Source organism: Lepisma saccharinum, chromosome 6, assembly GCF_977018435.1.
Source record: "Lepisma saccharinum chromosome 6, izLepSacc3.1, whole genome shotgun sequence".
Taxonomy (NCBI): Eukaryota; Metazoa; Arthropoda; class Insecta; order Zygentoma; family Lepismatidae; genus Lepisma; species Lepisma saccharinum.
Window position 1 is genome coordinate 27,165,895 of NC_139234.1, and position 23,195 is coordinate 27,189,089.

A 23,195-nucleotide genomic window follows, 5' to 3' on the forward strand; every position below is an offset into this window, starting at 1 on the left:
TGTTACCATTATGTTTTTTTTTACCGTTAGGAACTCTGATCTATTCACCGCTATAACACCGATATGAGATTTTATTTACCGCTTTTGAACCCGAAATTGACTCGGTTTTTGTACCGATATTTTGCTTTTTTATTTACCACAAATATGTGCCTCTAATAATCACCTATAATTTCATTAGCATATGGGGATAGTCTTGTTAAAAGAATGTTAGATAATATTTTATATGTTGTTGAGAGTAGAGGAATTCCACGGTAATTATTGCAGTTCATTTTATCACCTTTTTTAAACACAGGAACAATTATGGATTCTTTCCACTGTTGAGGGATTTCTTCTTTATTCCATATTAAACAAATTAATTTATGAATTTGACATATTAATGAATTTCCACCATATTTAATTAACTCAGCTGGTATTAAATCAATGCCAGGTGCTTTGTTATTCTTTATCCTTTTAATAGCATCATTAACTTCAGTCAAGTTAGGTTCTGGAACTAAAGGTTCTGCTGTGTGTACTTAATTTACTTCTGATTTATCTCCTACATGGACATTTAAAAGGTCATTAAAGTAGTTCTTCCATCTATTTAGAATATCGCTTGGTTCAGCTAGAAAATCACGGTCTTTATCTTTTATCAAGTTTACTTTAGGTTGCCACCCCTTTCTATTATTTTTGCTGTTTGTTTCAATTTCGTTAATTTTGCTTTTCAAGTAATCTCTTTTTTTACTTCTAAACGTGCGGTTAACTTCTCGCTTTATTCTATTATAATTGTTTAGATTTGTATCATCAGAGTTATTTAACCACCTAAGTCTAGCCTGATTTCTTATTTCTATTAGATTATGACATTCATTATCAAACCATGGCTTACTTTTTCTTGGTTTATGGTATCCTATACTTTCTTTAGCTGCTGATTCTATTGCATTACGTATGTGCTCCCAATTCTGTTTAATTTATATTTTCATCATCATTTAAATCCTGCAAAACATCAAATCTATTTGACAGTTTAATTTGGTAATCTTTCTTAATTCTTTCATCAGTAAACTTTCCTGTATCAAATTTTAGAACTTTTAGATTTTGTTGCTTATGATTTATCACTGAGAGTCTTTCTCTTAATTTAGCAATTACTAAATAATGGTCACTGGCACAGTCAGCACCTCTATGTGTACGAACGTCAATTATACTAGTATGCCTTCTCTTATCAATGAGAATATGATCTATCTGATTATGAGTTTTACCATCTGGAGAAGACCAGGTATATTTATGGATATCTTTATGTTTAAAAGTGGTACTTTTCACAATTAAATTCTTTGAGGTTGCAAAAGTAATCAATCTTATACCATTATTATTACTTAATTCATGAAGACTTTCTTTACCAATCGTGGTAAACGTGCAAGCAATGCGTACATACAATAAATATTTTATTTTTACCCGTAATTTTTATTTACCTTTTTTTTAACCCATGTACATTTAATCCTTTTAATCCAAGCCGGTTTGAAATATTGAAAAGGTACGTGTATAGTCCTTGTACATTATTACAGTTGTGTCATTAAAAATGGTTCACATACTAAAAATTGACTAATATTTTTTTTCAAATGAAGGAAAAGGGGGGGGGGCAGTTAAATCAACTCGCCAAACTCCGGAAAAATGAACTTTTAATTGGAAAACGTTGCTCGATATGGAAATGAAAAGGTACAAAAAACATATGCTTTGATGAATTGAAGTGTCAAATGAAAGAATGCATGATATAAAGTACAGTACAACACCCACACAGGAGGAAATGATGCCACTACCTCGCTTACGACAGAAAATTGACTTGCCTGACTCTTCAAATGATACTTTTCCTTTGATTTTTTACTATTTCCTTTTGTTAGGATTGAACTAGGTTCTAGTCGCTCTGTGACATGATCAAAGAGGTAGGGAATGTTATTGTCATTCCTGTCTCATGGAATGGAAAACTGCAGTGTTACATTAATGTGCCCAAAACAAGTTGTAAAGAAGCTCTCATTTTCATAGGAAAATGATTTGAAACCAACTGCAACTAGTTGATGCTAAGAAAAATCATACCAACACTGGACTGGCTATGCATTTCAGATATGACATAAACGTGATCTAAAAAGTATCTCCAAGCCTCCATGGTGGAGTAGTCAATATAGCATGATATGAAGTCGGACGTCTCAGAACCCTGGGCTGACATGGATGAATCATTGCAGAGTTCCCACTGACCTGGAAAAGTCAGAGAAAATCAACTGTTTTTTGTGGAGTGGGGTAGTAGTTTGTTAGCACACTGGATGTGTGGTAAAAATCACAGCTCTGTCCTAGGTTTTTTCTCCTCCAATTTCAAGAATAGATTCTTAACCTGAAGAGGAGAGAAGTAGCAGTCTCTTGTAATGGTGTTTTTAGAATATGCGCAAGTACTAGAAGCATTAAATAATGGATAATGTCCAAGTAATATTGCATTCTTAAAATTAAGTTGAGCAATAATGTCTGCAGTAGTGGATCATTGCAATTGTATTATTAATACAATTAGGGGCATGCATATTTTGTTTTTGACGAAAAAAACGAAATGTGAAATAACACATTCTAATGTTAATTTTTAATGTTTCTGAAAGATGTGAGGTGCATTTTCCTATCCTGTTTTGTCACGAAATGAACTGCAAAATGCGAAGTAGACTCTTTTACATGAAATTTAGAGTTTATTTACAGACACGACATTTTCTGAAGTTTGAATTATCCTGTGAGCTATGCAATTCACGGAAAATAGATTAATTCTGCTGGAAATATTTGAGAAGCAAGAATGGACCCCTTTATACAGGGATAAACTTAATACTCTGGTAACTATATAAATGTGCTATTAGAAAGGTTATGTTTATTTTGTAATAAGTGCCGTTTTTAAATCAAATTTTGGATTATGTTCACAATTTTAAAACCAAAATATCATTTTACATGCTGCTTTTGATCCGTTTTTTTCACTGCTATAACACCGAAATTTTGACTGTTTTTGTACCGAAATTTTGCTTTTTTTATTTACCAAAAATATGTGCCTCTATGTATTAAAATGTCTGCAGTAGTAAATCATTGCAATTGTATTAATTTTCTGATTGTTAATTTCCAGGTGGTATGTCCAGCTCCCCACAAGCACAGCTCATGAGTATCATGATCTTAAAGAATACCCAGTGGAGGTAGAAAAGTCACAAATGCATCCTGTGTTGGCTGAGGCAGTTCAAAATCTTGTCCAGAATGGGGAGACCCAAGTAATAAATATAAGGAAGCATCTTCGGTAGGTGAAATGATTTTATTCGGTTGGTACCTCAACATTCATTAAGCCTTGAGGGTTGCAAATCTGCTCAATGAACCTAAAGAGTTTTTTTTTTAATTAATTAAGGGGAAATTAAACTATCCCATGTGCATCCTTGCTGTGAAGACACACAGGGGGTGTGGGTGTAAGTCCCCACATATTCTGAATCTCAGCCATATGTAATCATGCTCTGACAACCTTTTGTAAAACTTTGTATAATCATTCAGTAACCTTAAAAAAACAGGGTAATTGGTTTCAGGATTGGAAACTGAAAACACATTATTTTTTGTTTTGTTTGAAAAGATGTGTTTTATTTTTCATAATTTATTTTCAATGATGATGATTAAAATTTAGTCATTTTATTAAACTGCAAAATTGAAGACATAACACATTATTTATTATTATGTTAAATCATTATAGAGTAATCTGGAAAGTTATATTCAAATACCTCGAAAGGTAAGGTAATTTGATCTTGCAAAATGACTGGGGAGCCCATAAAATAAAAGGAAAAGTTGCTAGAATGTAAAATAATACACCTTTGATGAATCAAACAATGTAAGAACTGATTGAAAAGTAAAAAATTGAAATTTGAGTGCTAAAACTATGTATTGTATCTGTAATCAAATTGCAACTCAGAAGAATTTGTCTCTTTCCAGAAAGCTTGTTGAAGCAAAGTTGGTTGATTCTGTTGTTGAGTTGCCAGAGCGACATGACCGCACTTATTATCCAACGATCCATGATATTCAAAATCATGTATATCGAACTATTAAAGAAATCCAGTACGGTGCTCTTCCAATACTTGTGGACAATGTAAGTATTAGAAATTTAATGGTTTGCATATTCTAGTTGTGTGGCCGCGGTGGCGCAGTCGGTGTCTGACTACCATGCTAAAGGTCCCAGGTTCGATCCCCAGCTGGTTCAAATCCAGGAACTTTTCTAACGTTGGAAGCGGCCCCGGTGCCCACCCAGCATCGAATGACATGGGTACCTGGGGGAATCCCTGTGGTGTAAAGGCAGTCAGGGGCATGATGCTGATCACATCACCTTCACTCACAACCAGATCAGGAAAGTGTGGGGCGTTACCCCCACACCCCTTATACACCTTCATGGCGTGGTGCTAAGCACAGGGGAGCACTTTTACCTTTTTCATATTCTAGTTGTAAGATTTGCTTTTTTTTCAGTAGCTTTAAGAAGTTCAGAGTTCTTGAAAGCGTTAAAGAACTATATCAGGGTAGATTTTTGTTATTTTATTTTTATTCTGGTATAATTTATATGAGAAAATATTAGAGAAGAGAAGAAGGGAAGTAATAGAGCTGAAGATGAGAGAGGAACAGTATGGATTTAGAAGAGGCAGATCAAAAGTAGATGTGATATTCACCATAAGGCAATTACAGGAAAGGCACTACGAGTATGGAAATGATTTGATTATGGCATTCCTAGATATATCAAAGGCATACAATAGCATGGACAGAAAAAGATTTGGAAGGCTGTAAGAGAGAAAAGAGTTGAAAAGAGATAGTGTGTAGAGTGCAGAGCACATACAAGGCCAACCAGAGCTGTGTGAAGACACCAGTGGGAAGAACAGAGTGGTTCAGTATTAGTAATGGACTAAAACAGGGAAGTGCTCTTTCCCTACTGCTCTTCATAATTACAATGGATGCAATTAACGAAGAGGTGGGGAAGAAGATAGGAAAGGAAGAGATGAAGACCCTGTTGTTTGCTGATGACTTAGTAATATGGGGGGGGGGAACAGGGAAGAAGTAGTACAGAGACAGCTTGATAGTTGGAATGAGGAAATCAGAAGAGCAGGGATGAAATTCAGTGCAGAAAAAAGCGAGGTGCTAATAACAACAAGAAACAGCCAGAAATGAACCAAGAATAAAGATGGACACGGAAGAGCTTCAAATATCTAGGAAGCTTGATTCAGAGAAGTGGAATAATAGATGAGGCGGTAAACCGACGAGGACAAATGGGTGGTGGACTATATCAAAGTGTTCGAAGATTAATATGGAATAGGCATGTACCTATGAAATGCAAGAAGGTAATATACAACACATACTATGTGCCAATAATTACATACAGAACAGAGACTTGAACAATGACAGAGAGAGACAAAAGGAAGATGCAGGCAGTGGAGATGAAATATTTAAGGAGTATATTAGGGAAGACTAGAAGGGACAGAATAAGGAATGAGGAGATCCGATAGACAGTGTGTGTGGTGAAGCTTCAGGACAGGATAGATTATGGCACAGATGAGATGGTTCGGACACATGAAGAGGATGGATGTAGAAAGACTACCAGTAAGAGCTTACCATGCACAAGGAGTGGGAATAAGGCCAAGGGGGGAGACCAAGATGTCGGGAAAAGACAAGATTGGAACACCGTGGAAAAAGAGGAGAGGTGGAAGACCAGGAAGAAATGGAGACTTCTATGCTGACCGACCCAACCAAAGGCAGGAAGCGGGAAAGGATGATGATGAATAACTGGTAGAATTATGAGTTGGGACAAGATTGAAGTGTGGCACTTCCATCTTTCCTTATCTCCATCGCACACTCTTCCCTGGTGGTGTAGTGGTAAGGCTGTCACATTGAAATCGACAGGTTCCAGTCTCAGTTTCTGGTGGAAGCACATTGCACAATGGTTCATCTTCCATTTTAAACTATTGGTCTAGTCCCTGTAACCTGTCTGGGCACAAAAGGAGGAAAAAACTTTGACTTGTTTTTCTCTTCTTGTCAATGTGAATGTGAATGTTCATGTGAAGGAATGTACACAATTATCTTGTGCAACAGAGATTTTGTTGGTGTAGAAAGATGGGAACTACAAGGAAAAGCCAGTGAATACTGTAACACAAAAGGTTATAATAGAAATATTAAAATTCATGCAAACTTGAAAATACTGGAAAAGTTAAGTAATTTTGTAAAAAAAATATGAAAAACCTAGAGAAGTCAGGGAAATGGATGTTTTTGTGCTTTCCAGGATGAGAAATTTGTAAACACAATTTTTTCCATTTATTTTCGTCATTGTTGAAGAAATTTTATGTATTTGAATATTATATGAAGTAAAGGACTTTACACTTGTTTATTAGTGTGTTAAAGCATTTGAGATCAGTGTCGAAAGATTTTAGTATACGAATACCAGCTGTAAAAGCTCATCTACATGTAAACTGTGGGACGCAACAACCCTTTGAGAGCGAAGGCCAGCCAAACAGCTTGGCCGATACACTTTCAACACACAGAGTCCCATCTCAGCTGTTGTTCTGGCTTTCTAGATTGAACCCTCAACTTGTTATTTTTAGGTAGTTCCCCAATTGTTCTCATAGGACAGCAGCAAAGTTTTCAAGCTCCCACCAGAGATCAAACCTAGAATCTCTTGCACCAAATGTGAGAGAACTAACCATTAGTCTATGCCGGAGCTCTGAGCTATAAGTACTATTGCCTTTCAAACGTGGATGTGGGTGTTTCCGAAGCACTGGCAACTACAGACCTTTGAAGCTACTTATTGTGAGTTACCGAGTTATGTATTTTTATGGTGTCTATAAATAATGGACGATTACTGCAACTGTCTACACTCTAAAAATTGTGTTTGCCGCTCACTTGGTAATATTCTGTATGTAAGCAGACAGTTGAATAGGAATCTGTAAAACTAACATACTAAATTTGTTTGTTTCAGATAAATGTAGCAAACTTACGTGAAGCTACATCACAGACTGCTGTAACTGTTTCCCAGTATAGACCTCATCCTGGGAAGGATATTGATCCGAAAGAAGCCAAAATTGATGGCGTAACATTAGTACTAACAAATAATGTAACTGGTAAGTGTTTTTTTAACTGTCTTTGCGTTACTTTGGTTAAATTCAACAAGTAGATGGTACAGGATGGTCCATGAGTGCAGAAATGCCCATTTAAAACAAATATAATGCCATGATACATGACATAGGAAAGGGGAACTTTTTAGTATATATTATGTGTAGGGTGTGGATTTTTGCCCATTTGGCTTTTTTATTCCTTTGTAGTAAGTAAAACATATGCTTTAATGTTTTAAGTTTGTTTCGTGCTGTTTCTAGTCTGAAAATGCATTTTCATAGTGCCTATAAATATCTTTTTAGGGGGGATTAGTGCCTATTTTGCTTAATCATGCCTAACATGCCTATTAGGCAAATTTTGCTTACCTCATATTTTTATGAAACTTAAGCTTTCCCTATATTGAAGAAGGTAAGAAGCCTTTGTTTATGTTGAACTGATTGAATATGATATTCGGCAAATTTGAGGGTCGCAACCTTTGGAAATTCGAAATGAACAACTGGCTGGTGACTCATACTTGGACAAAACGATACCAATCCACTCCTTTTTTCCAGCTGAAAGCTTGTAGGAATCAATCAGTACTCATTTGCTTTGATAGATAATGTTATCTATGCCCATTTCTCGAAATTTCTTGATCAACTTGGTAATCTGTCCAAGTGGAGTTCGTTAAAATCTTCAAGATATGGCCAGAATGAACTGATCCCCACCAGTTTTTCTTGGGTTAGTGTAATTGTCAATTCAGCCATCTGGGAGGAAGAACATTTCAGCCTGTAAATTGTTTATTCATGTTTTCTTATTTTCTTTTCTTTTATTCGTTGCTTTTAATTTCTGTAGTTAAAATTATTGTTATTATCATTATTTTATAGGAAATGATGCTGTGTCGAAGATAGAAGTCAGCAGAAGTAATGGGCAATTGGAAGTTTTGAAAACATTTACGCCAGAAGTTGTACGGTTCTTGTGCAGGATAAGTCCCTTGGTTGTTCCTGAAAATTGAACAAGAGAGGTAAGGCAATATGTATAAATGGAGAGCATGTTTTAGTAGTGAGTAGCAAGGGTGTCGGAATGAGACTAGTTGTCCCACCATGTCCATGTAAAAATTTTAACTAAATTGCATGGTGCAACAACCCTCTAAGGGCCAGAGCCAAGTAACTTTTTACATTGGCTGGCACATGGTCAGAGAGAGACCCATTGCTGTTGTTTTCTAGCTTTCGAGATCAGAGCCGGTTACTTCTTTTCTAGTAATGAAAAGAATTGTCCTCACGATACTGGGTCAGTACCAACATTTTGCTTGTGATATAGAATTCTTCCTCTTTTAGTTTACTATTGTTACAAGCATTTAAACATCATTAACAGTAACAAACATTAAATCAAACCAATAATAAATGTCTATGAAGGGAACATGTTTTCTCCTAAGCATCGCATCAAAAAATGTGTTTAAATTAGGGATGGGACAATGTGAAATTTTGGCCGATACCGATAAAGTACCGATATAAAATTTACTGATACCGATAACAGATATTCTACTGATCTGATATAAAATTAGAAATGGTCCTGGAAGAACCTGAAAGGTTCATTGACCTTAAAAAATGTGTGTTTCAAAGTGACTACAGTGCAAGAGAAATTGCATATTTAGACATTTACTTTCTAAAAAAGTAGGGCATTGAGATTATCCATAAAAATTACAACAAAAATGGCAGAATTTTGCACTAAATTATCAGATATTTATCTATATATCGGATCGGTAAAATAATCTGTAATTTTACTGATAAACCGATACACCGATATGCCTATATCGGCCGATACCGATAGAGTACCGATTAATCAGTCCCATCCCTAGTTTAAATGCATGTAGCAACCATGAACTACAAGAAGAATAATTGCAATTTTGGGAGCTTGCGCTGGGAATCAAACCAGGTACCACTCGCAACAATGTGCTAACCATTTAATTACATGGGAGCCCTGATGGGACAAACACAATGATACATCTGTGCCTTAATCAGGTTTCGAACTTTGAACCGTAGCACATTACACTGTCCACTGTTCCATAGAGTCTGGCTATATACATAATTGTTGACTAGTATGGTTTCCTTGAAGCTTGCATGCTATTTTGTAAGGGTCATTTCACTCTCTACACTACTTTCAAAAATTAGTCTTGAAATATGTGGCATTATCCCATACCTGTAATGACTTATTCATTCTGCCAGATGGTGCCAGGGCCAGTGATAGTGTATGCTCAGATATGCCAATTGGGACTGGACCTATAGTTTAAAGTGTGATCAAACCCTCCACCAAAAATGGAACCTGCGACACTCAACCTAACCATTTTGCTAATGGGGAGGTGGTGTTCTTAAATCCAATAAGTTCTGCACATGGTGCTATTAAAATGGCATCAGGCACAAAACTGTGAGTTATGACCACGTGATGACCTTTCCTCTCCTGAAATATGACTTCAATTTGAGCTGTTAATTAATTTCTAGAATTCTCCATGTGGAGTGAACTGGCAATCAAAAATATTTAAAAATATCTCATTATCGAAGCCCTCATCATGTAGAACACCAGTTTTCATGTTGTAAAGAACCCTACAGCCTCTACAGTTTGTAAAGGACCTTACAGGTTCAGGGATCTTAACCATGGGGGTTATGTTAGCTCATAAGCACTCGCTTATGCTGCATCCTTCATCTGCGGATGTACCTAGATAAAACTTAATCTACACAACCTTTTAAATGAATGGCAACTCACACATTTTCAGGTTAAAATGGCCTAAGGACTGCATTGCCAACTTTGGCTAATGAGAGAAAAGCATATTACCTGTCTTGTTCTCGAAGAGATGATCAATTAAAGTTTCAAAGTTAACTCTCTCTCACACACACACACTGTTGTTAATCTCTTAATACTGTCTCTTAACTTCTCCGCACTTCTTCCCCGAACAACTTTTCAAACCAACGTTAACTTTCCAAAATAAAAATCGACTGCCTTCCAAACTAAACCTGTCTCTTACTTTCAGACTCCCACTCAACTCTCTTTCAAACTCCCACTCAACTCTCTTTCAAACTCCCACTCGACTCTCTTTCAAACTCCCACTCGACTCTCTTTCAAACTCACAACCGCCTCTCTTTCAAACTCACAACCGCCTCTCTTTCCAAACCAAAACCGACTATCTTCCTCAATCCAAACCGATTGTTTTATTCAAGATTCAACTTGCATGCTCTCCACCTAGGCTGCTCCTACTTTTTCTTTCCCACTCCACTTTACCTCTGCAGTAACTGGAAAATGCATTATGCTGAATTAACACATTCTTTAATGTTCCTGCCTGCTAAAAGGCTAAAACATAACTTGAAAATGCGAGGTACGCTACGATGTTATGAGTAATCAAAGTCAGGGTTGGACAACTTGTGAAACAATATATATTTTGTATTATCTTCATAGGTTACAGTTAATTTAAACAATATTTCATTATAAACTACATTACTACAATAATGGCTTGATGCTGTATATGCTTTTAAAAAAACTTGTCTGAAGAAACTATAGGAAAATAAAATTCAAGAAAATACATAAATGCATATTATGTAGTAACAATATCAAATAACAAAAATAGGGTGTTGTATATAATTTTTGTGGGGAAAATCAGAAATATAAAGATGTGAATATGAATGTGGATTGAATTGGTTGTTCGTAGTTCAGAATTTGTAGGCATGTGAACATGGAAAACTGCAGAACAGTGTTTGCTGGTACCGAGTTTTATGCCCATTGGGAGTGAATTCCATGTTACTTCTGCAAAGCAACAGTTGTAATAAGGGTTGTTCTAATGTTCATATGCGGCAGAGACATCTAGAGGGATACATGAGAATCAGTGCTTCTCTGGCACCAACCTGGTCTGTAATGTTGACTTCAAGAAGTTGAAAGCTTCGGAACTAATTTTTAGTTTCCATTGTAACCTGCCGTTTATGCTTTCTGATACAAACCTGTCATTCAGAGAATAACATTTTGGTACAGAAACTGGACACATTTCAGGATCAAAAGCAATATATTAAATTACATTGCAATATTAAAATGATAAATGCAATCCTAAATTTAATTTTAACCCCTTCCCTGGGGCAACATTGAAGAGAAGTGCTTCCAAAAATTAATCATCTCTATATAAATGCAACCTCAAATTCATTTCATCACAAATAACTACAAATAACGTAAAAAATATTTTTTGTTTATTAATTTGTTTTATTTTACTTCGCTTTTTGAGCCACTTTTGGCTAATTTGCGAAGATGGGGATGAGTGATGACATTAAACATAGTCAAAAAAGTTTTGCATCACGCGAGAAGTGATGAAAATAGCGTCCGGAACATGCCGAAGCGGACAAGAAACGATGAAGCAGAGCTCATTGTGCAAAATAACACAGTCTACGTGCTATACCGATCACCAAAGATGACTACCAGAGTCGGCAAGCACATGCGTGTGTTCAAGCGTAGCACCACGGTAGTCGGCGAAGGTTAGTTAGGTGTTTCTTGTGTCCAGTTAGCATAGGCGAGCGAGTGCAGCTGTGTGCAAGCCATGCTTAGGCGTATGATAGTGTAGTTTGATCGGGCCAGGATCATCACGCTACTGCAGACTGGCATGTCTCAACGGGCTATAGCTAGGGCTGTTGGAGTGGTGAAAAGCGATGTCTGTAGGACCTGGATGCGGTATACAGACACAGGAACAGTAGCAGATCGTCAACAGACAGGTCGTCCACGGGTCACAACACCAGCACAAGACTGCTATGTATGGTCCTCAGCTCGGTGACAGAATACCATGACGGCAAGGAACATCACTCATGCCCTCCAGGCAGCCTATGGTGTGCGTGTGTCAAACCAAATTGTCCGTAAGAGACTCCGAGAAAGTGGTTTACGTTCCAGAAGACCTCTCCGGCGCCAGTACCTATTGCCACAACATCGGCGTGACCGTGTGCTTTGGGCCTGTGCACATCGAAATTGGGGACCCGATAATTGGGCTAATGTGCTCTTCACCGATGAATGTAGGCTCTGTCTAATGCCAGATTCACGAAGAGGACGGGTGTGGCGAGGCCCTGGACTGCTGGAGTAGCTTCGTGGTGTCTAAGGGGTCCATCCATGCCAAGGAGGAGGAATCATGGTGTGGGCAAGGATCATGCTCAGACGTCGAACGCCCCTAATTCCAATTAGAGGGACACAAACAGCTGTTCGTTATGGCAGGGACATTCTCCAGACGGCTGTGGAACCATTTCAGGAAATTGGTGAGGAGTTTGTCTTGGTGGATAATGCCCGTCCACACTGCGCACAGATGGTGCACGATTATCTGCAGGCGGCGAATATCCGTCGCATGCTCTGGCCAGCGCAAAGTCCCGACATGAATTGCATCGAACATGCATGGTCACTGCTAAAAAAATGCCATTGCAAACCATCCTGTGGCTCCCACCAATCTTCGTGAAGTTCTTGCATCACAGGACGAATGGGATCGCTTATCACAAGATCACCTTGATCGTCTCATCCTCAGTATGCCACAGCGTGTTCAAGACCTTCTTGCAGCCAGGGGAGGACACACCAGGTGGTAGACAATGTTTCTGGTGGATCCGCTAAGACGAACAGTCTTCTTGTGACAGTTCTTTATTTTTCCGCCTCCATCATGAATTGTGCCATTTTCGTTTTAAACACATTTCTGAGAAAATTGTACGTTTTTTGTTCCCTTTTCATTCAACATATCTTGTTCTTCATCTTTTCTTTTGTATTCCCACTGTCATTGTCAATAAACCTTGTGCTTCATATATCTTTTGTCATTTTCCATCCTGATGCAAAGCTTTTTTGACTGTGTTTATATAAAATTGATAAATGGACACTCACAAAAATCCATGCCCAGGCCAGGATTTGAACCCAGGACCTCTGTCATCGTAGCGCAATATGCTAACCACTATGCCATGGGGGCCGGCAAATAACTATAAAAAGACTTACCGCTTAATGAAGTTAAGGAAAACTGCACCAAACAACCCAAAGCGAATCCTCCAGCTCTGATCACTGGATACCACCCCCACATCAGACATACCCTGCTCCCCATCCTGCACATGTGATCCTGACACCTGGGATATCTTTCAGGGTAAACTTAGGGTCCACTTCCATGACCCCCCCCCCCCCCCAACCTCAAGAACATCTTGGTCCAAAACACTCCCACCCCTTCCACACCACTCCTCCCATCACACAGGTACAACAAACCCAGGTGCAAGACCTGCCCCATACTCCACCTCCCCCACCCTCCTGATCCCCACAGCTACAGGTGAGTTCACCCTTCACCCCAAGTGCACCTGCCACTCATCCAACCTGATTTACACCCTCATCTGCCAAATCTAGGGCAACTTTTACCTGGGCGAAACCTCCACCCCCTTGAACCTAAGGATCAATAATCACCATTCCTCCACCCAAAACTGCGAGTTCACAGTTGCCATCCATACCAACAGCCATACACACACACACACACACACACACTGCCAGTAATGAAGCTAGGAAAGCAATCTATATATAGACTCTGCTGCAAATTGTAAAATGCAGGAAAACACTCATTACAAGAAAAATATTTTTCAAGCACCAACAAAGCATTAAGAATGGATTGTTTGCTCAAAAATACTAATAAAAGCATGATAAAGTGATGTCTATAAAAGTGACTTGCCGCAATATCACCGTTAATTTTGAAATACCATCTGTATGTAGATGCTCTGCAAAAAATACAATTTTTAGAGAGTCTATATGTAGATCTGCCACAGTTAATGGGTTAAAACTATACTTATTACACAAAAATAAACATTTTCTTTCTAATGGCACATTTATGTAGTATTAAGTTTATCCCTATGTAAAGTAGTCCTTTTAGCCTCTCAAATTTTTACAGAAGAATGAATGAATTTTTTGTGGTTTTGCATAACTAAGAGTAATTCAGACTTCAAAAAGTAAAAGTATTGTGTCTGAAAATAGTCTAATTTCATCAAGTTTAATTTGCATTTTCCAGCAGATTTTGTGACAAAATATGGTAGGAAAATGCACCCCACCCCACACTTAAAAAACATACAAAATGAACATTACATCATGTTATTTCACATTTCGTATTTCCATTAAAAATGTCTGTATTAATGTAAAATCAATGATGTGGACAAATTGTTTTTGTGTAACAACTATGTTAGCCAATTTGCAAAAGAACAATAACTTATTTTCTCTCTTCTCTTCTCATATAGGAACAGAAATAGCTGAAAAACAACGAAGAGAAGTTAAAATTAAATTTACACTTGCTCCTTGTAGCTTTTACCTGATTTATTGCTCAATGGGGCAAAAAGAGATGAATATATTATATTTTGGTGCTATGTAATGCTGCAAGTATTGCATTTTCCATTCAATGGATTATTTACATATATATGTACTTCCTGTAAATAGTGATGAAAAACTCTTGTAGCCTAAGATACAAAGTTCCTTATATTTTTGCAAATTTTAATGCAGATTTTTTAAAACTGATTTTGTACATTAATCATGTATGTATAATGTTCTAATACATGAATATTGTGTAATAAAAATAGTTTAAAACTGTATGAAGTTGTATTTTGTACAAAGATTTCAGAAATAATAAAGCCATTAAGCCTACCTTTACTCCAGAATGGCAGAAGAGGTCAAAATGACCCTTGCCTTCATTTAATATAAATTATACCATATTTAATAACTTCCACTTTTCTTACTTATTCTTTGAAATTTTGTGACTTTTTTTTAATGAAATATACAAAATATGTTGTTTTTTTCTTTGATATTTCATATTGTACCACTAGAAGGTCAGGAGGGGTCAATTTGACTGTTGCAAAATTATGTTTGTAAGTGTTGTGCTGCAATATCAGTGTGAGGTAGAAGTTCCTGCCTCATCTGGACATTTGGTTCCCACTTGTCACAATTTACGTCCATTTCATAATTTTGGTTGTGTTGGTGGACCAGGAACAACTTCTTCGATCTTGTTGTGTCAAGGAGGAGTTTCTTTACAAGATGCTGTATGTTCTGGAGTGTTCAACTGTTGAATCTGAAAGTGAGATGTCCGATTCGGATAGCAATTTTTGCCTTCAAACAATTGAGGATGAAAATTCTAATATTAGTGGAGAAAAGTTATCAGGGGATGAACATAGTGCTGACGTATATCAGTTCTCATCTCAGCAGGCTCAATCAAATTCGCAAGCAGTGAAGATGGTCGTTAAAGAATGAACCATATGGAAGGTTGTAGATGCCAATCTGTTGTCATCTGGAAGGAGATTCTCTTTGAATGCCCAGGAGGAGAATGGAGCTCTTGTTAAATACACGTGCCACTGAGCAGACAACTCTGTCATCAGCACCTTTCATCTATGTTTTCATGAATCGATGCTTCATCTCATGGAAAAAATGTTTCACTCAATAAGTTGGAGTCAATGAATGCCATCGTTTATGCCTATGCTGCTCTTTGTGCTGAAGGTACATCTCTGGGTGGTTTTCGGTCATCTTTGCTGACCAAAATTCATGGACAGAATGGTGAGGAATGGATTCTGGGAACTTTCAGATTCCTCCGTTTTTTTGACAATAAATCAGCCTGAGCTTTTGTCTGAAATTTGGGTTAAGTTTGTGGAAAACTGTCTGTTTTTTTATCACCCAAGTGAAAATTTAACTATTGGTGAATAATTACTTCCGATCAAAAGAAGGTGCAGATTTACCCAATGTATTGCCAACAAGACTGACAAATACGGACTCAAATTCTGACATGCTGCAGATGTAGGGAGAAAGTATTCCCATTCCTTGGTAAAGAGGACTCCGCTCCAAACAAGCAGTTACTGTGAGATTATGTTCTACATCTGATGAAGCCATTTATAAACCAAGCAACGTAACATATCAGACAACTTCTTCATGTCCCTTCAACTTACTAAGAAGCTCCAAGAGAAGAAATCTTCATTGTTAGTAACTGAATAAAAATCACCGTGAAATCTTGAAGTGAAGAAGGCCATTCTGAAAAACACACTATCACCATCTTTCGACAGGCTGGCAACACGGATGAACCTTGATGTGTACCAAGGTAAAGAGAATACGAATGCTCTTGTTCTCGGTACACTGCATGCTGATGTAGCAGTGAGTAAAGAAGGGGAAAGGAAACCTGAAATTATAGATTTATATACTACAACAAAGTGCATGGTGAATATGGTTGATCAAATGACTCAGAAATACATCACCAAGGCTGCAGATATGCACATCAACATATTCTATAATATTTTGGACCTGGTAGTCAAATCAAATAAATGGATGATGAAAAGGAAGAAATTCATTCATCAGCTGTCAAATGAACTGAAGAGAGGAAAATAAATAGAAGTAGGATGTGGAAAGAAGGATAGCATGATTATGATAACACTGCAGGACGAGAGTCATCAAAGTGAATGAAGTTTCAGTTGATGTATGCAAAGATATCAAAACCAGTTGCTCCAAAGCAGTTTTGTGGGAAATGTGTGCGAGAAATAAAAATAATGTGTAGAAAATTGTTTAAAAGATTCGGTGATTGAACTATGATAAGTTCATGGTGCTGATATGCATATGGATAAATAAAATTGCTTTCTTATAAAATGTTATGTATTCAAAAATTATTGTAATGTTTTTCACGTCAGCACTCATGAATGATGCAGTGAGTCTAATTTGTAATCAATAGGTATCAAACCTTCATCTCAACAATTTGATTATAATATATACATTTCAGAAAATTATATAAAAAATACAGCATGCCCACAAAAACATGCGTGATTATAAACGACCACAAAATTTTAATTATGTATGTTACGAAATTTATACAGATACCATTCCAAAGAACAGCACAAAGAATTTTAGCAGATGTGTAATTCTTGGCTTTAACTACAACAATAGGTGGCATAACAATAAAAGAATGAAAAGAAAGGGAAAAAAATGATTGTTAATGTGTTATTGTAAATGGCATTGTTGTTAGAAGCAAATTGTGTTACTGTTGGTTTACTGGTTGTGTAGGTTTGCATTTCAGTTCAGTGTGAATTCTGTAGTGTTTAGAGATTCATGGCGAACCCACAGGAACGTAGTTGGTGTGTCCTGGAATACCATAACACAGGGAATGTAGTGGCAGTTCAGCGTGCCTTCCGACGTACCTTCAGACATGCAGCACCTAGTCGCAAGACGATTCTGAGATGGTAAAGAGATTTTGTAGAGAGAGGATGAGTATGTGATCATAGGAAGGGCCGTTCAGGGAGACCATCTGCCAATGTGGAAATTGTGGAACAGGTGCGGGACACATTTGTACGTAGTGATATGAAGTCTGTGCGTAGAGCTAGTCTGCAGTTAAACATCCCTAAATCCTCCGTGTCCAAAATCTTACGTACTCATTTGATGTTTCATCCCTACAAACTGCAGTTACTGCAAAAGTTAAAACCTGATGACAGTGAAAAACGACTTGCTTTCTGTGAACATTTATTAACACTTATGGAGAATAGTAAGGACCTGTCAACGAAAATCATTTTCAGTGACGAAGCAACGTTCAACGTCAGTGGGAAAGTAAACAAACACAATGTTAGGATTTGGGGGACCCAGAATACACATTTTGTTTTGGAAGTTGAACGTGACTCCCCTAAGGTAAATGTGTTCTGTGCCGTATCGAAACTGAAAGTGTTTTGGGCCATTTTTCTTTCACGAGGACAATATCAACGGTATGAATTATCTTGATATGCTCAGTGAGTGGCCTTTTCCACAATTAAAAGAAGAAGACAATGAATTTATATTCCAACAAGATGGAGCACCTCCTCACTGGCATTTCAATGTTTGGAATTTTCTAAATGAGAAACTTGAAGGAAGATGGAGTGCACGCTCCGGAAACAAAGATGCTGTGTTCTGCAAGCGGCCACCAAGGTCCTCTGACTTGCCTGCGACTTCTTCTTATGGGGTCACATAAAAGATCTTGTATACGTACCTCCACTGCCTCAAGATCTGGAAGATCTGAAATGTCGCATCATTGCCAGCATTCGAGACCGTCGCTGTAGATATGTTGGAACCAGGGTTCGCCAAGGTGGGCCCAACCCGAAATAACCCGGCAGTTTTTTTCAGGTTGGACCCACTTGAAAAAAAGCATTTTAAAACCCAGTGGGTTTTTGTTAACTTTGGTATTTCATTGATTTCTGAAATGAAGGAACGTCATAGAGGTGTATATTAGTGAAGATTGCATTTTAGATTCTTAGAATGCGATCACGACTGTCATTATAATTTGAGATTAATTTTGCTATCTAAAATGCACAACACTTCTAATATTGAAATGAAGTAGAACGAAATATCAGAGCTCAGTACATCAATACAAACATTTAATCTTTATTAAGAAATTATATAGACCTATATTAAGCTGTAGATTCTGCAGGTACTTTAGAAAAAAGATTCCAATATGTATGTTGAACAGCAACGTATTCATGTTTGCTCAATATTGAATACATTCGTTACTGCAGTTTGTATACCAAATAGCATAGAATTACAAGATGACTAAATTATTACAGTAACACAACTATTACATTCTACGTAACAGCGTGTTTCTTGAAACAAAAAATCTTCTACTGGGGAATACTATGTATACTATCTATGCTATCGCTATTTTATTATGCTTGAGACTGAAGATAATGGTACACACCTGCAATTGATCTCTTGATGCTTCTGACAAAAGTTGTAATGTATCTTATATCATAATGTATCCATTATTGCAACATCTGCTAATATCAATTCAAACATACAAACTTGCTATCCACAGAGGTAACCAGGAAATCATAAGAGAATAAAGGATAAATAATAAACATTACTGTGGTTTAGCACTTTGTTGTGGTCTGCTAGTTGGTGTGGTGGGTGGCAAAGTGCAGTGGGTAGGTTGAGCATCAATTACAAATGTTTATTACATGTATTCACATTTTATTTATAAATCCTCAACTAAACCTGAAATAGCCGGATTAAACCCACCTGGACCCAGGTGGGTTGAGTTTTTTTTTTTTTTTTTTAAATGTTTTTTTTTAAACCCTGGTTAGAACGCTTGTGGCATGAGTGGGAATATCGCCTTGATGTTTGCAGCGTGGCACGAGGAGCACACATTGAGGTAGGTAGTTTGGTATTAAAATTTTTTGAGTTTCTGTTTCTAATGTCACCAGTTTTATATAAATATGAGTACCGAGAGCAATTCTCTGTAGTTATATTCTGAAGTGAATTTGGAATTTTTTAAATGAATTTGTTATGAGGGGTGAAAATGATCCCTTTATGCTGTTCTAGGAATATCCGATTCTTGTGCTTCTGGTGTTAACCAATATTTGTAGTTTCATAAGTTCATAAGTGAATTCAAGATTTGATGATAAGAAGTGTCTTTCCTTGGCCAAATGATCGTTGGATTATTCCTCAGATCCTTGTTTGGTAAGGTATAAGGTGAGAGACTATAGTGATTAATATCGTGATATTGAAATAATATTGTCAAGGTGATATCAACTAGACAATATATAGTCACGATATTTTGGCAATATGTATCATGTCTATGATATATCATCATGATATTTTGGCAATACATATCGTGTTGCTGATATATTGTCACAATATTTTAGCGATATACATCTTATCTGCAATATATAGTCATGATATTTGGTGATATATATATCATGCAGACGATACATCACCAATATCATGACACAGAAAAAATATTCTATCGTATTGTCTGTGACGATATAACATGATATCAAATTTCCAATATCGTCCATCCCATCAGATTTTTCCAATGGCTTTTGTCGGTCAATTAGTAGTTTTGCATAGTATATTATAGCGGGACCAGCAACAACAAAAAAACTGGGATGAACACCATGTCCAGTGCATCATAGTTGGGCATATTGGGGAGGGGTAGAGTGGAGCAGATGGAGGGGAAGATATGCAAAGACACTTTTGTTTGTAGTCCCAATATATTATTATTATTATAGTGCAACAGTTCATTAACAAGTTTTGAGTGATGGACTGTTGCACTATTATGAACATAACTTCACCCTGTTTGTGTGGCCAAAGGGGCTCTCCGAATTGAAATTTTTGTGTAAAATTTAAATTTTCTTCTCCTAATTGTCTTATTGGGAAGACGATATCAAAATTTCACTTTTCACAAGAGAGTGATTCTTTGAGAAAGAAAATCAACCCACAAACTAACTACAGCAAGTAGTTTTTCTTCCATGATATGTTGTACTGCACTCCGCAATTGGAAGGCACACTTTAAAACCTGTTTACAGGTTAAAGAACCTTTTTTCTAACCACTGTTAAATTTGTCGTAGTTAAAATATATGAATGAATGTAGTTTGATGACAGTCCCATATAGTAAAGAATCATGCTGTCACAATCAGGGACTGCGAACCGAATTTGAACTCGAACTAAAACATGCTCCAGTTCGACTTATAGTTCGTACTCGAACCTGAACTGTAATGTTTCGCTACATTCTGGTGCGCCATAACCCTCCGTGTACTTTCAGTTTCAGTTCAGCTCCGGAATGAAACTTCATTGTGAACACTTTTGGTCCACAACCGAACCTGAACTGAAATGTTTCGCTACATTCTGGTGCACCATAACCCTCCGTGTGCTTTCAGTTTAAGTTTTGTTTCCGAATAAAACTTCGTAGTGAACAATTTGGTATTTTGGGGGCTGCCAGATCCGAATATTTGGAAATAAATAAGATCCGAAATTCCATTAAGGCAGTGTTTCTCAATTTTTTTTGCCTGAGAGTCCCCCTTGACATAATTGAATATTTCTGTGTACCCCCTGAATTCTCAATATTTTATATACCTAAAAATTGTATGAAATAAGTGTGAAAAATGACACCAAACACGAACTGATTGCTTCCAATACACTACATAATAATATGGATACGTAGTTATTACTTCTGAGTTGCAATATGTTTGTAATTCGTATATCTTGGTCGTGTTTGGTGTCATTTTTCATATTTTATAGCCCAGATTTCAATTATAACAAAATAAATGTAATATTGTTACAACATAAAAAAAAATAACATTGCTGATTCAAATAGTCAGTAGGTGTCTCACTATACCTGCCGCAAAATTAGTTTGGTATTGAGAGCTGAAGGAACACGCGTCACGGTGTTGCCATATCATGCGGCGGTACAGTACGCACTGCAGCCGTCTGACGCTGTGTCGAGGAAAACGTGTTATGAAAAGGAAGAACAATGATGAAATGTGTTATTGTTTTTTGAGGAAAATGAAATAACAATGATGAATGTGTTATTGTTTTTTTCTATTCATTTCTATCTCCCTTACAACATGAACGAATTAATGAAACGAGCATTGTTTACAGGTTACCTTTTCAATCCATTCTGTATATACACTTTCAATAATCATTTCTTTCCAAAGTCGCCGTTAAAGTCTGCCCGTCTTTCAATTATACCGCAACTGAAGTGCACAAAGTCCAGTTGGTGGAGCGTCTGACTTTCACGCGTGAGACCCACGGTGGTTTGTGGAACTTTTTCAAATATCCCGAGCGGCTCCGGGGTCGACTCAGCCCAAGTGAGTACCTGGGGCAAACCTGTGGTAAAGGTAGTTGGTGAACCACATCACCTCCATAATATGGCCTAGGTCGAGAATGTGTGGAGATTTACCTCCACATCCCCATATGCCTCCATACTTTACTTTATTTTGCATCCATTATTTTTTTTTTTGTATGAGAATCCAAGATATTTTATAACTATCCTTAAAGATGTTTCCCCACCTTGGAAAAAATGCCGAATTTTTCAATGAAACGTGCAGTTTCCCAACAGTGGGATGATCTTTCCTCCTATAATAAGAGTAAATATGGCGAGAATAGCATCTTGCTGAAAGGTATCTAAATTTGTCACGCGTTTACTGATATTCCTCTTCTTTCCTGGGGTTTCCAATTTTGAAGCCTCGCATTTATTTATTTATTTATTTCTACCACATTATATTTTTCTTTCCCTATGGTAACAATAGTTTTCTTAGACACGCCGAAAGCAGCAACAGTCCTGTCCAGAACTTTGTTCACAGAAATGATTCGACCCCCATTGTTTTTCTCTTGCTCAAATTATTTGCGCTCAGAACAAACCATCTCTCGCGTTTGGCTTTGAGAAGAATTCCTTTTTCTTTTAGTGCATGGTCTCTTTGGTACATTGTCATCTCGAGTATTGCCTCCTGTGCTTGACATTCTTCACACAAGCACACGACACACTCAAGCAGAACACAGAAAATTATGTACAAAAAAATAACACACTACACGCTATATACAACAAAGAATACTCTAAATTCAATAAACACTAAACAAACGGACTGGTTAAAATATCACAGTAAAGCAACGCAACAAACAAACAACACGTCCTCTCCCAACAACATGAAATCTGATCGCAGGAAGAATCGCCCGATAAGCGGCAACACCGAGAAAAACTTTTTCTGTTGCTAGGTAACCAGGGCCTGGGTGAAGCACTGGGAAGATTTTGATTGGCTCGCATGCCAGCAACCCACCCTCCCGCAGTGACGTAGACCCGATTTCAACACGTGGTTCACAAGTGTCAATACCAAACTAATTTTGCGGCAGGTATAGTCACTACGTCCGTCCGGTCCAGTTTCTATTGCGTCACCACCTGTAGGAATTGAACAGGAAGTATGTATTTTCCAACAGTGCCTTACATCGCATTGCATTCCCGTTCCCAACCAATCACGTGGCCTCCTACCCGACTGCCATGCCATGTTTAAATCCAGGTACTATAAATAACCCTGTTCATACAAGATATTAATGAAATCCACATTGGAATCGTGTTTTTCATCACAGCTGCAGCGCAATTTAAGAAACAATTCTCATATCGGCATTGTCCAAGAGTGGTGGTCATTGGTTATGCGGTCACGAAAGAAGTTTGATCGACACACTGTCTGCTTAAACCACAATACATTTTCTTTCAATTGGTAAATGGGGAAGGCAAGTGCAATGAGCATTTTTCCCACTTTTATTGCGAGAGTGCACTTTTCCGGGCACATTTTTTCCGAGACCGGTGGTTTTGGCTTTACCAGCCACCCAGGTAAGCGTGGAGCGGTTGTTCTCAAGTGTGAAGTTTGTAA

General features: G+C 37.4%; 1 protein-coding gene across 4 annotated transcripts in view; it reads left to right on the forward strand.

Moving 5' to 3' along the window:
- Positions 1–23,195, forward strand: part of LOC145989281 (calcium-responsive transcription factor-like) — a 62,373-nt gene that overhangs the window by 30,526 nt on the left and 8,652 nt on the right. For 3 of the 4 annotated variants that reach the window (XM_083124608.1, XM_083124610.1, XM_083124611.1), the window contains 5 exons: positions 3,107–3,271; positions 3,946–4,099; positions 6,959–7,100; positions 7,956–8,092; positions 14,313–14,603. In XM_083124608.1, the coding sequence (XP_082980734.1) occupies positions 3,107–3,271; positions 3,946–4,099; positions 6,959–7,100; positions 7,956–8,083 (589 nt within the window). In that variant the 3' untranslated portion in view covers positions 8,084–8,092; positions 14,313–14,603. Of the gene's footprint in view, positions 1–3,106; positions 3,272–3,945; positions 4,100–6,958; positions 7,101–7,955; positions 8,093–14,312; positions 14,604–23,195 lie in introns of those variants that run through there. The other variant, XM_083124609.1, reaches the window with a different exon arrangement.